Source organism: Suncus etruscus, chromosome 10, assembly GCF_024139225.1.
Source record: "Suncus etruscus isolate mSunEtr1 chromosome 10, mSunEtr1.pri.cur, whole genome shotgun sequence".
In the NCBI taxonomy this organism is placed as follows: domain Eukaryota; kingdom Metazoa; phylum Chordata; class Mammalia; order Eulipotyphla; family Soricidae; genus Suncus; species Suncus etruscus.
Window position 1 is genome coordinate 102,552,238 of NC_064857.1, and position 11,952 is coordinate 102,564,189.

An 11,952-nucleotide genomic window follows, 5' to 3' on the forward strand; every position below is an offset into this window, starting at 1 on the left:
AAGCAGCAGTGGGGTAAAGAACACCCTTACTGGATTGGTCTTCACATAGCTACTGGCTAGCATAGCCTTTTGGGGCCTTGTGCTCCAGCTTCTTATATAGGAAAGTAAAATGCTACTAAAAGCCCAGGTTCAAGCTTTAGAGAACCTGGGTGGAGATATTTGCCAAGTGATGAGGGCCAAGGAGTACTTAGGAGAAAAGGGGTTGGTGAGAACCATGAAAAGTTTTCAATGGGCAGTTTATATATGCTAGAGCTGAGAGAGCAAGATGTTCCACTTGACAGACTATGACCATCCCTAACAAGTCCCTTCCTTACTATAAATCTTTCCTTTGTTTTATGCAAAAGTGTGGCTACTTGGAGCTGTAGAGACAGTACAGCAAATAGAGAACTTACCATTCATAAGCTGGCTCAGATTTGACCCCTGGTACCACATATGGTTCCCTCAGCCTTACCCTGAACACCTATGGAAATGGTCCCAAAACAAAATTAAAAAGAAAGTGACTATTCTCACATAGGTTTTCTTGGAGGACACAGTGGGAAAATGCTCCTGAACCCTTAGCACAACAGTGCACATGGCACAAGATTAGGGCAAAGAAAGAGATGGTTTTCTTTTAGCACAGGGCATGCCAAAAATCTAGAGGTCTATCTAGACTGTACAATTTTCTGGTTTCCTCCATCTTTCCAGAGAACTCTACCATCCAACCTTTCTAGATATTCTCTTTTCTCCCTAAAGAGAGCTAAGCATCTCTGCAAAAAAAAAGACAAGGGGGAAGGTGAAGAGGACTATTTTAGATAAAAAGATATTTAGGGAAAAGTGGGGTTGCTATTAGAGACAGAATTATCCTTTTTCTAATATTTTCTACCTATTTTGAGACCACATCTAGTAGTGCTCAGGACTTACTCCTAGTTCTGCACTCAGAGATAACTCCTGGAGGGTCTCTGTGGATCAGTGGGATGTTAAGAATCCAACCCTGGTTGGCCAAATGCAAGGCAATCACCCTACCTGCTCTGGCCTACATGTTTGTTTTGTACCTGTTTTGTTTTGTTTGTGTTGACAACGGATGCATAATCATATACTTAAATAGTCAAAAAAATTCCTGTTAAGAACTGAATGTTAGTAATTGGATAAATGAATGCTAAGGAATGCTGCATGGATCAACTACAGCAGGACGCAATGGCTTAGAATATTTGTTCAAAACTTCCATGGAAAACATGTCTTAGTAGGAGTTACAGAAGTGTAGGAGGACTTTCTTCTGGTCCACAAGGATTTCATCCTATTTTAACATTTAACTAAATCTCCGTCAAGTAGTGAAAAGTTATTTCAATTGTGATTTTTTATATTTTCTGATGTGCTTTTCCCCCTTCCAGAATTTATTAACGAAATGTGGAAAATAAACTCCCAAGATGAATGACTTGCTTTTCTCCTGAAAGCATGACTCATAACACAAATGTTTGAAGCAATTAAAACAAGGAAAAGGTTTTCTTTGAAGAGATTTCACTTCCTCCTTATTATTTACTTGGTCACCAATGTTTGTGATACTAATGCTCTATGGAGTATGACCAAAGACTAGCTTGAAGCAGCTACCACGATTCTTTTCAAAACTGCAAAAAAACCCTCCAGTTCATTGTTATTGTGGACAAGAGGCTAACAGTCAAAATAAATTAAGACTAAAGAGCAAAATACTTAAAATTTGTGAAAATAAAGGGCTTGTAAACATGCCCAAATGTGCCTCCTAATATTCCTTTGTTGTTTCAGAGAGTGGAGTTTATTCTAGCTCCAGAGAAAGTAAACATGCAATTACCATTACATAAAATTAGTCTAGCTAATTGGAAATTAAAAAATTAAAACTTCCTTTGTCTTTTGAGGAGTGACGGCTTATCCAGAAATATTCCAATGCAATATTAAGACTCAGACATTGGTTTCGTCAATCTCAATAATCAAAAGGGACTGAGGGGAGCAAGATGACCATCTGTCCTGAACTTCCTGAACTTTCAGTAAAGGGGATGAAGAAAATGGGCCTTGATTATGTTGTCAGGGGTTCATTTGAATACCCAGATGGATTGGATTTGGAATAAGCTACTTAAAATTCTGTTCAAAGATTGTGCTGTGTAACAGAACCTGATAAAGTGACATTGCATCAGATTTACTACTCAAAATGTCACACATCAGCTGATGCACTTAACAGGCTTGGAACAAAAGGACTAAGATAAACTAGCTCCCCATGAGTCTTTGAATCTTTCTTTGCTACTCTGATAACCATAACAGACAGGGAAAGAGAGGTATGCATAAAGTTCTGAAATGGGAGGCATATGTACAATCTCTCCAGTGAATGTTTCTTTGAATTCTATTTACTTCTTTCCACCAGGCTTGGAATGCTGACACACCATGACCACTTTCATTTGGTGTCCTTGTTTCAGCTGTTTTTTTCTTGCTCATTGTACACAAATACAATTTGCCTGAATTTTCCCCCAACATTTTCAAGTCTGAAACAGGGCAGAGTATAATGATTCAGACTTTGGACTTTAGAGTCCTAAGGTATAGGTTTTTATTCCAGCACTACTTTAAACAGGTCTCTGCAGGATTTTAAATTTCACTGAGTCTCACCTTTTCCATCATGAAAATGGAACAAACATGATCTCTGCTTTATTAGAGCTGAGAATGAAATGAGCTAATGTGTATATAAAGTATAAGGCCTGGCACAGAGTTGGGTTTCCAATATAAATTTTACAAATATTTACTGAATGCCTATGACAGATAGGTTCTGGGGACATAACTGCTAAATGTTAGGAATCTGCTTTACTTAGGATTACTCATATTAGCGCTAGTTTTTTAAATTTCCTGGATTATGTCTACCAAAAAATAGTTTTCTTCTAAAATATTACTAGTAAAGCTTAGCAGATGGATCTAAAACCAACTGTCTCTGCTTTTATTACCTGTGTTCTCCTGGGTAATTCCTGTACTGTTACTGAGACTTAAAATTTCTCCCTATGGACTGGTATGCTTTTCTTTTCTTTTTTTTTTTCTTCAATTCATCTACTGAGTTTTTCAGACCTGTTATTTGACCTGAAATTTCAGTTTGGAGTTTTCTGATTTCTATCTTCATATTCTCTTGATTCTTTTTTTTTTTTTTTTTTTTAGACTCGATGACAGGAGAGGAAGCTTCTTTTATATTATTATTAAAATATTTAATTTAGGTCACATTTACAATTGTGTTAATATTTATATTGTGTGAATGTTTTTGCTTTTTTTTTTTTACACCACCCATCACCAGTGCAACATTCCCATCACCAATGTCCCAAGTCTCCCTCCTCCCCACCCAACCCCCGCCTGTACTCTAAACAGGTTCTCAATTTCCCTCATACATTCTCATTATTAGGACAGTTCAAAATGTAGTTATTTATCCAACTAAACTCATCACTCTTTGTGATGAGCTTCCTGAGGTGAGCTGGAACTTCCAGCTCTTTTCTCTTTTGTGTCTGAAAGTTATTATTGCAAGAATGTCTTTCATTTTTCTTAAAACCCATAGATCAGTGAGACCGTTCTGCATTTTTCTCTCTCTCTCTGACTTATTTCACTCAGCATAATAGATTCCGTGTACATCCATGTATAGGAAAATTTCATGACTTCATCTCTCCTGACAGCTGCATAATACTCCATTGTGTATATGTACCACAGTTTCTTTAGCCATTCGTCTGTTGAAGGGCATCTTGGTTGTTTCCAGAGTCTTGCTATGGTAAATAGAGCTGCAATGAATATAGGTGTAAGGAAGGGGTTTTTGTATTGTATTTTTGTGTTCCTAGGGTATATTCCTAGGAGTGGTATAGCTGGATCGTATGGGAGCTCGATTTCCAGTTTTTGGAGGAATCTCCATATCGCTTTCCATAAAGGTTGAACTAGATGGCATTCCCACCAGCAGTGGATAAGAGTTCCTTTCTCCCCACATCCCCGCCAACACTGTTTATTCTCATTCTTTGTGATGTGTGCCATTCTCTGGGGTGTGAGGTGGTATCTCATCGTTGTTTTGATTTGCATCTCCCTGATGATTAGTGATGTGGAACATTTTTTCATGTGTCTTTTGGCCATCTGTATTTCTTCTTTGTCAAAGTGTCTGTTCATTTCTTCTCCCCATTTTTTGATGGGATTAGATGTTTTTTTCTTGTAAAGTTCTGTCAGTGCCTTGTATATTTTGGAGATTAGCCCCTTATCTGATGGGTATTGGGTGAATAGTTTCTCCCACTCAGTGGGTGGCTCTTGTATCTTGGGCACTATTTCCTTTGAGGTGCAGAAGCTTCTCAGCTTAATATATTCCCATCTGTTAATCTCTGCTTTCACTTGCTTGGAGAGTGCAGTTTCTTCCTTGAAGATGCCTTTAGCCTCAATGTCCTGGAGTGTTTTACCTACGTATTGTTCTATATATCTTATGGTTTTGGGGCTGATATCGAGGTCTTTAATCCATTTGGATTTTACCTTCGTACATGATGTTAGCTGGGGGTCTAAGTTCAATTTTTTGCAAGAGGCTACCCAGTTGTACCAACACCACTTGTTGAAGAGGCTTTCTTTGTTCCATTTAGGATTTTTTGCTCCTTTATCAAAAATTAGGTGATTGTATGTCTGGGGAACATTCTCTGAGTATTCAAGCTTATTCCACTGATCTGAGGGCCTGTCCTTATTCCAATACCATGCTGTTTTGATAACTATTGCTTTGTAGTAAAGTTTAAAGTTGGGGAAAGTAATTCCTCCCATATTCTTTTTCCCAATGATTGCTTTAGCTATTCGAGGGTGTTTATTATTCCAAATAAATTTCAAAAGTGCCTGGTCCATTTCTTTAAAGAATGTCATGGGTATCTTTAGGGGGATCACATTAAATCTGTACAGTGCTTTGGGGAGTATTGCCATTTTAATGATGTTAATCCTGCCAATCCATGAGCAGGGTATGTGCTTCCATTTCCGCGTGTCTTCTCTTATTTCTTGGAGCAGAGTTTTATAGTTTTCCTTGTATAGGTCCTTCACATTTTTAGTCAAGTTGATTCCAAGATATTTGAGTTTGTGTGACACTATAGTGAATGGAGTTGTTTTCTTAATGTCCATTTCTTCCTTATTAGTATTGGTGTATAGAAAGGCCATTGATTTTTGTGTGTTAATTTTGTAGCCTGCCACCTTGCTATATGAGTCTATTGTTTCTAGAAGCTTTTTGGTAGAGTCTTTGGGGTTTTTTAAGTAGAGTATCATGTCATCTGCAAACAGTGAGAGCTTGACTTCTTCCTTTCCTATCTGGATTCCCTTGATATCCTTTTCTTGCCTAATCGCTATAGCGAGTACTTCCAGTGCTATGTTGAATAGGAGTGGTGAGAGAGGACAGCCTTGTCTTGTGCCAGAATTTAGAGGAAAGGCTTTCAGTTTTTCTCCATTGAGGACAATATTTGCCTCTGGCTTGTGGTAGATGGCCTTAACTATATTGAGAAAGGTTCCTTCCATTCCCATCTTGCTGAGAGTTTTGATCAAGAATGGGTGTTGGACCTTGTCAAATGCTTTCTCTGCGTCGATTGATATGATCATGTGATTTTTATTTTTCTTGCTGTTGATGTTGTGTATTATGTTGACAGATTTATGGATGTTAAACCAGCCTTGCATTCCTGGAATGAAACCTACTTGATCGTAGTGGATGATCTTCTTAATGAGGCATTGAATCCTATTTGCCAGGATTTTGTTGAAGATCTTTGCATCTGCATTCATCAGCGATATTGGTCTGTAATTTTCTTTTTTCGTAGCATCTCTGTCTGGTTTAGGTATCAAGGTAATGTTGGCTTCATAAAAGCTATTTGGAAGTTTTCCTGTTTTTTCAATTTCATGAAAGAGTCTTGCCAGGATTGGTAGTAGTTCCTCTTGAAAGGTTTGAAAGAATTCAATAGTAAATCCATCTGGGCCTGGGCTTTTGTTTTTGGGCAGACATTTAATTACTTTCTTAATTTCCTCAATAGTAATGGGTGTGTTTAGATATGCTACATCCTCTTCATTCAATCGTGGAAGATTATAAGATTCCAAAAATTTATCCATTTCTTCCAAGTTTTCATTTTTAGTGGCATAGAGTTTCTCAAAGTAGTTTCTGATTACCCTTTGAATCTCTACCATATCAGTAGTGATCTCTCCTTTTTCATTCCTAATACGAGTTATCAAGTTTCTCTCTCTTTCTTTCTTTGTTAGTTTTGCCAGTGGTCTATCAATCTTGTTTATTTTTTCAAAGAACCAACTTCTGCTTTCGTTGATCTTTTGGATGGTTTTTCTGGTTTCCACTTCATTGATTTCTGCTCTCAGCTTTGTTATTTCCTTCTGCCTCCCTATTTTTGGATCCTTTTGTTGAGCACTTTCTAATTCTATGAGCTGCGTCATTAAGCTATTCAGGTATGCCCCTTCTTCTTTCCTGATGTGTGCTTGCAAAGCTATAAATTTTCCTCTCAGTACTGCTTTTGCTGTGTCCCATAGGTTCTGATAATTTGTGTCTCCATTGTCATTTGTTTTCAGGAAGGTTTTGATTTCCTCTTTGATTTCATCTCGGACCCACTGATTATTCAATATGAGGCTATTTAACTTCCAGGTGTTAAAATTTTTCTTCTGTGTCCCTTTGTAGTTTATATATAATTTCAGTGCTTTGTGGTCAGCAAAGGCAGCCTGCAAAATTTCTATCCTCTTGATATTATGGAGGTATGTTTTGTGTGCTAACATGTAGTCTATCCTAGAGAATGTCCCATGTACATTAGAGAAAAATGTGTATCCAGGCTTCTGGGGGTGGAGTGTCCTGTATATATCTACTAGGCCTCTTTCTTCCATTTCTCTCCTCAGGTCTAGTATATTCTTGTTGGGTTTCAGTCTGGTTGACCTGTCTAGTGTTGACAATGCCGTGTTGAGGTCTCCCACAATTATTGTGTTGTTATTGATATTATTTTTCAGCTTTGTCAACAGTTGTATTAAATATTTTTCTGGCCCCTCATTCGGTGCATATATGTTTAGGAGGGTGATTTCTTCCTGCTGTACATATCCCTTGATTAATACAAAATGTCCATCTTTGTCCCTTACAACTTTCCTAAGTATAAAGTTTGCATCATCTGATATTAATATGGCCACTCCTGCTTTTTTTTGGGTGTTGTTTGCTTGGATGATTTTCCTCCAGCCTTTTATTTTGAATCTATGTTTGTTCTGACTATTCAGGTGCGTTTCTTGTAGGCAGCAGAAGGTTGGATTGAGTTTTTTGATCCATTTAGCCACTCTGTGTCTCTTAACTGGTGCATTTAATCCATTGACGTTGAGAGAAAGAATTGTCCTGGGAGTTAGTGCCATCTTTATATTAAAGTTTGGTGTGTCTGTTGGTAAGCCTTGTCTTAAAGTATGCCGTTCAGTTTTTCTTTTAAGAATGGTTTTGAGTCTGTGAAGTTTTTGAGCTGTTGTTTGTCTGTGAAACTATGTATTGTTCCTTCAAACCTGAAAGTGAGTTTTGCTGGGTGCAGTATTCTAGGCGAAGCATTTATTTCATTGAGTTTTGTCACTATGTCCCACCACTGCCTTCTGGCCTTGAGTGTTTCTGGTGACAGGTCTGCAGTAAATCTCAAGGATGTTCCCTTGAATGTAATTTCTCTTTTTGATCTTGCTGCTTTCAGAATTCTGTCTCTATCTATGGGATTCATCATTGTGACTAGGATGTGTCTTGGGGTGTTTTTTCTGGGGTCTCTTTTAGTTGGCACTCTTCGGGCATGCAGGATTTGATCACATGTATTCATTATCTCTGGTAGTTTCTCTTTAATGATGTTCTTGACTGTTGATTCTTCCTGGAGATTTTCTTCCTGAGTCTCTGGGACTCCAATGATTCTTAAGTTGTTTCTGTTGAGCTTATCATAGACTTCTATTTTCATCTGTTCCCATTCTTTGAGTAATTTTTCCATTGTTTGATCATTTGCTTTGAGGCTTTTTTCCAATTTCTTCTGCTGTATGTAATTGTTATGTATCTCATCTTCCAGTGTACTGATTCTATCCTCAGCTGCTGTTAACCTGTGGGAAATCTCAAACATGTTTTTCTTCAATTCATCTACTGAGTTTCTCAGACCTGTTATTTGATCTGAAATTTCTGTTTGGAGTTTTCTCATTTCTATCTTCATATTCTCCTGATTCTTTTTAGTTTTCTCTTCTATACTTTGTTTGAGTTCTTTGAACATGTTCCATATTGCAACTCTAAACTCCTTATCTGAAAGACTGACTAGGTGGTTGGTCATGTTCAAGTCATCAGAGTTGCCATCTTCATTCTCTATGTCTGGCACTGGCCCGTGTTGTTTCCCCATTGTCACACTAGTACTGCGTGTTTTTCTACGTGTTGTGATTGTATTCATCGGCTAAATGCTGTGCACCGTCGCGAAGGGGAGCGGAGCAACCGTGCTCCTCTGGCTTCTCCCTTTCTGGGCGTGTCGACTCACCTCCACGGAAGGCTCACAGGAAGGCAGGCTGGCAGATGGGCCGCACCCAGGATGAAATCAGGCCAAAAATGCAGGACAGCAGAGTAGAGAGGCAGAAGTGTGCTGGCATCTGAGATCCAGCGAAGTTCAGTGGCTCCTCCCTTTCTGGGCATGTCACAGGAAGGCAGGCTGGCTGATGAGCCACACCAAGGGTGAAATCAGGCCGAAAATGCAGGACAGCAGAGTAGAGAGGCAGAAGGGTGCTGGCATCTGAGATCCAGCGAAGTTCAGTCTGGTATGCTTTTCTTATGAATATATTTAGTGCCCTTTCAGTTCTAAACCAATTGAGTTTCTTCTGATTTACTGTTAATGAATATAATCCAAGTTCCTGATATCTATTAATATATCAAGCAAAATAAATTCATGAAATCTAATTTGGTGGGTCTGGATTAATGGTAGTTTATCTCTTTATACACCTAGTGAACTCAGCCTATATCACTGACATACATATTTGCCCAAGTTTTATATTGGGGATGAAAACTGTGAAAAAAAATGAGCTATTGCTGGACTACATAGAATTTTTCACCTTTCCTTAGAAGAGATACAGTGAAATATAAAGCCAACTTCTAATTCAGGAAGACACATGAGTAGACTCCAATATAGACTTAAGACACAGAAACATTTTTGGTTCTAAACTAGCAAAGTAAAAAATACAATGCCATCCTATTGGCTATTAAAATACTTTAAATAAGAAAGTTGCTCAATTTCAAACTTCCCTGTGGGATGTTTGTTACCTTTAAAATGATCCTTGCCCTCAAAATTTCAGTATCATTTACACTGTCTTAGAACATCTACCAATCTTCTGACCTCATAATTTAGTTCTTAGCTAGGAATAGGGATACATTTCAGTGTCCCTGAGAAAACACCCATCTCTCTTTGCAAGACAGCATGATTTTTCTATATTTAATTGCATCTTCTCCAATCAACTTTCTGATGCTGTTGGATTATCAAAAAATTATCTGAGATGAAAATTTTCTGAGGTGGCTCAAAGGGTTAAAGCTATGTAAACAGGAGCTCCAGTTAAATCTCCTGCAGCATATGGCTCTCCAATTACCATCAGGTACAACCTCAAAGAACCCACCAGATACACCTTATACACCAGATACACAAAGAACACCCCAGATACCTTATCTGTTCTCTCCTTGCTAACCATATAGATCCTTCTAGCCTCCATTTCTTTGCTTTCTTTCCCAAACAGTTCAAAATACCTGCTAAGTAATACTTATAGTTCCATCACCACTGAGACCCAGAAATATTAAGAAATTTGCCTATACAATGATTTACTTATGCATGAATAAATTTAAAAAGCAGAGACAGTTCAGAAATTTGAATTTTGATTATAGCAAATGACAACTTTCTATTTATAATAATATAAGATCCCCACAATCTCTAAATAAAAGCCTTTTGTAAGCACTAATATTAGAGAGCAATGTACAGGTAATAGTCTTTGTGTGCATTTTCTCACCTGAGTCTCTTAACAACTGGCAACTTGGGTTAGTTACTATAACTTTCATTAATGAGGACACTGAAGTCCAGGGTGTTTGGTGCCTTGCAGCTGGGGCCAACACAGCACCTCTGAGCATATACCACAGAGCAAGCCTGAATGTCTGCATTAACCAGCTAGTGTCTTCCTGATATTGGTATGTAACATCATTGTTTTCTGATTCATTTGTGTGTTTCCACCAAATACAGGTCTTTTGAGATGCTCATGAGACTTGCTGTGAAGTTTTTAGAACCAGGGAATGGCATTTAGTTAAATTCTTTTTTTTTTTTTTTTTTTTGGTTTTTGGGCCACACCCAGCAGTGCTCAGGGGTTACTCCTGGCTGTCTGCTCAGAAATAGCTCCTGGCAGGCACGAGGGACCATATTAGACACTGGGATTCGAACCAACCACCTTTGGTCCTGGATCGGCTGCTTGCAAGGCAAATGCTGCTGTGCTATCTCTCCGGGCCCTAGTTAAATTCTTAGGTTAGAATTAACTTTACAAATATTTATTGAGCAAATACTAATTTTACAAACAATTTTAAATAAAGTGCTCCCCTGATGAATTCTCTCATTAGCTCCAAACTCTGAAAATAGATGCGACCAAGTCATTCATTTTCTTTTTTTTGTTTGTTTGCTTATTTTGGGGGCCACATCTGGTGACGCTCAAGGGTTATTCCTGGCTATGCACTCAGAAATCGCTCCTGGCTTGGGAGACCAGATGGGCCACAAGTGGGATCGAACTGTGGTCCATCAGATTAACATGTCCAAGACAAATGCCCTACCGCTTGCACCATTGCTCCAGCCTTCATTCATATTTTTAATAAAATAATTTTGCAGAACACTGGCATGTATTTCATGTTCTGTGGTGTAATCTACTTAAAAATTCAAACAAAAAGTGTTGAAAGGGACACACAATGGCTCTTTAGCTAAAGCACCTGCCTTTCATGTGGGAGGCTGTGGGTTTGACCCCATAACTTCTACAGGTTCTCAGCCTGATCCTGGCCTCTTTGCTGCTCAGGAACCTTGATGCCTATGTGATTTCCAGCACTGTGCACTGCAGCCAATTGTATCCAAACACCACATGCTGACATGTGATCTGTTCATAAACATCTCCGAAAAGAAACACTGGATTTGCAATTTCCTTCCACTTACCTTCTCTGAGTTTCTTGGCTGTGATATATGGAGTAAGGAACAATGGTAGGCCTGGATCTCCCCCTTCTGATATAGGAACATTGATGTTTTTGTATATGGAATGAAACAGCCCATCCCCATCAGGGCTAAGGACCAGCAGGATCAGGGAAACAATCACTTTCCACATGGTAGCAATTATTGTCTTTATACCTAGAAGGAAAACAACAAATAACATACTATTCCAAATGAATCCCAACTGGAAACATTTACCTCACACATGCCCATGCAAGACATTCATTTATTCACTGAAAGGTAAGAGTTGTCATAAAGGTCATTTGATAAACATCTTTGATGCCACCAAAAACAGACCCAATTCCTACTTATCCTGAAGTTAATGCTTCTAAAAAGTAGTGTCCAACCATTTTCCTTGTCAGCAGTAAAAAATACCTTTTACTTCTAAAACTGTGCTATTAAAAGAAATACAATGCAGCATTCAATAGTTTCACATGACAGAGCTCTGGAAATGACCACAATCAGAGGGGAGAGAGAATTATACTCAGCAAGAGGAAGAGAAAAGGATTGAGACCACATCTCAGACCAAGAGAACCTAGCATTGCCTTCACAAGGTCAGTAGTGAAAGAGGGAGAAGAAATGAGGAAAACATCCCGGGTCAGGAGTGGTTTCAGCAAAGGTGAAATTTGAAAAGAAGGTTATAATGAACTTTGAAAAGAAGGTTCTGATGTACAAATTATTAAAATAAGCACAAAACAATGAGGTACCATCTCACACCACAGAGACTGGCACACATCACAAAGAACAAGAACAATCAGTGCTGGAGGGG

At 38.4% G+C, this 11,952-nt stretch overlaps 1 protein-coding gene across 1 annotated transcript in view; it reads right to left on the reverse strand.

Annotated features, from left to right (window-relative positions):
- The window catches only part of CPVL (carboxypeptidase vitellogenic like), a 144,001-nt gene extending 132,703 nt beyond the window's left edge, over positions 1-11,298 (reverse strand). Inside the window, exon 1 of the mRNA XM_049781885.1 lies at positions 11,129-11,298. Within this exon, the coding sequence (XP_049637842.1) occupies positions 11,129-11,298 (170 nt within the window). The remainder of the gene's footprint in view (positions 1-11,128) is intronic.
- Between the last annotated feature and the right edge of the window lie 654 nt (positions 11,299-11,952).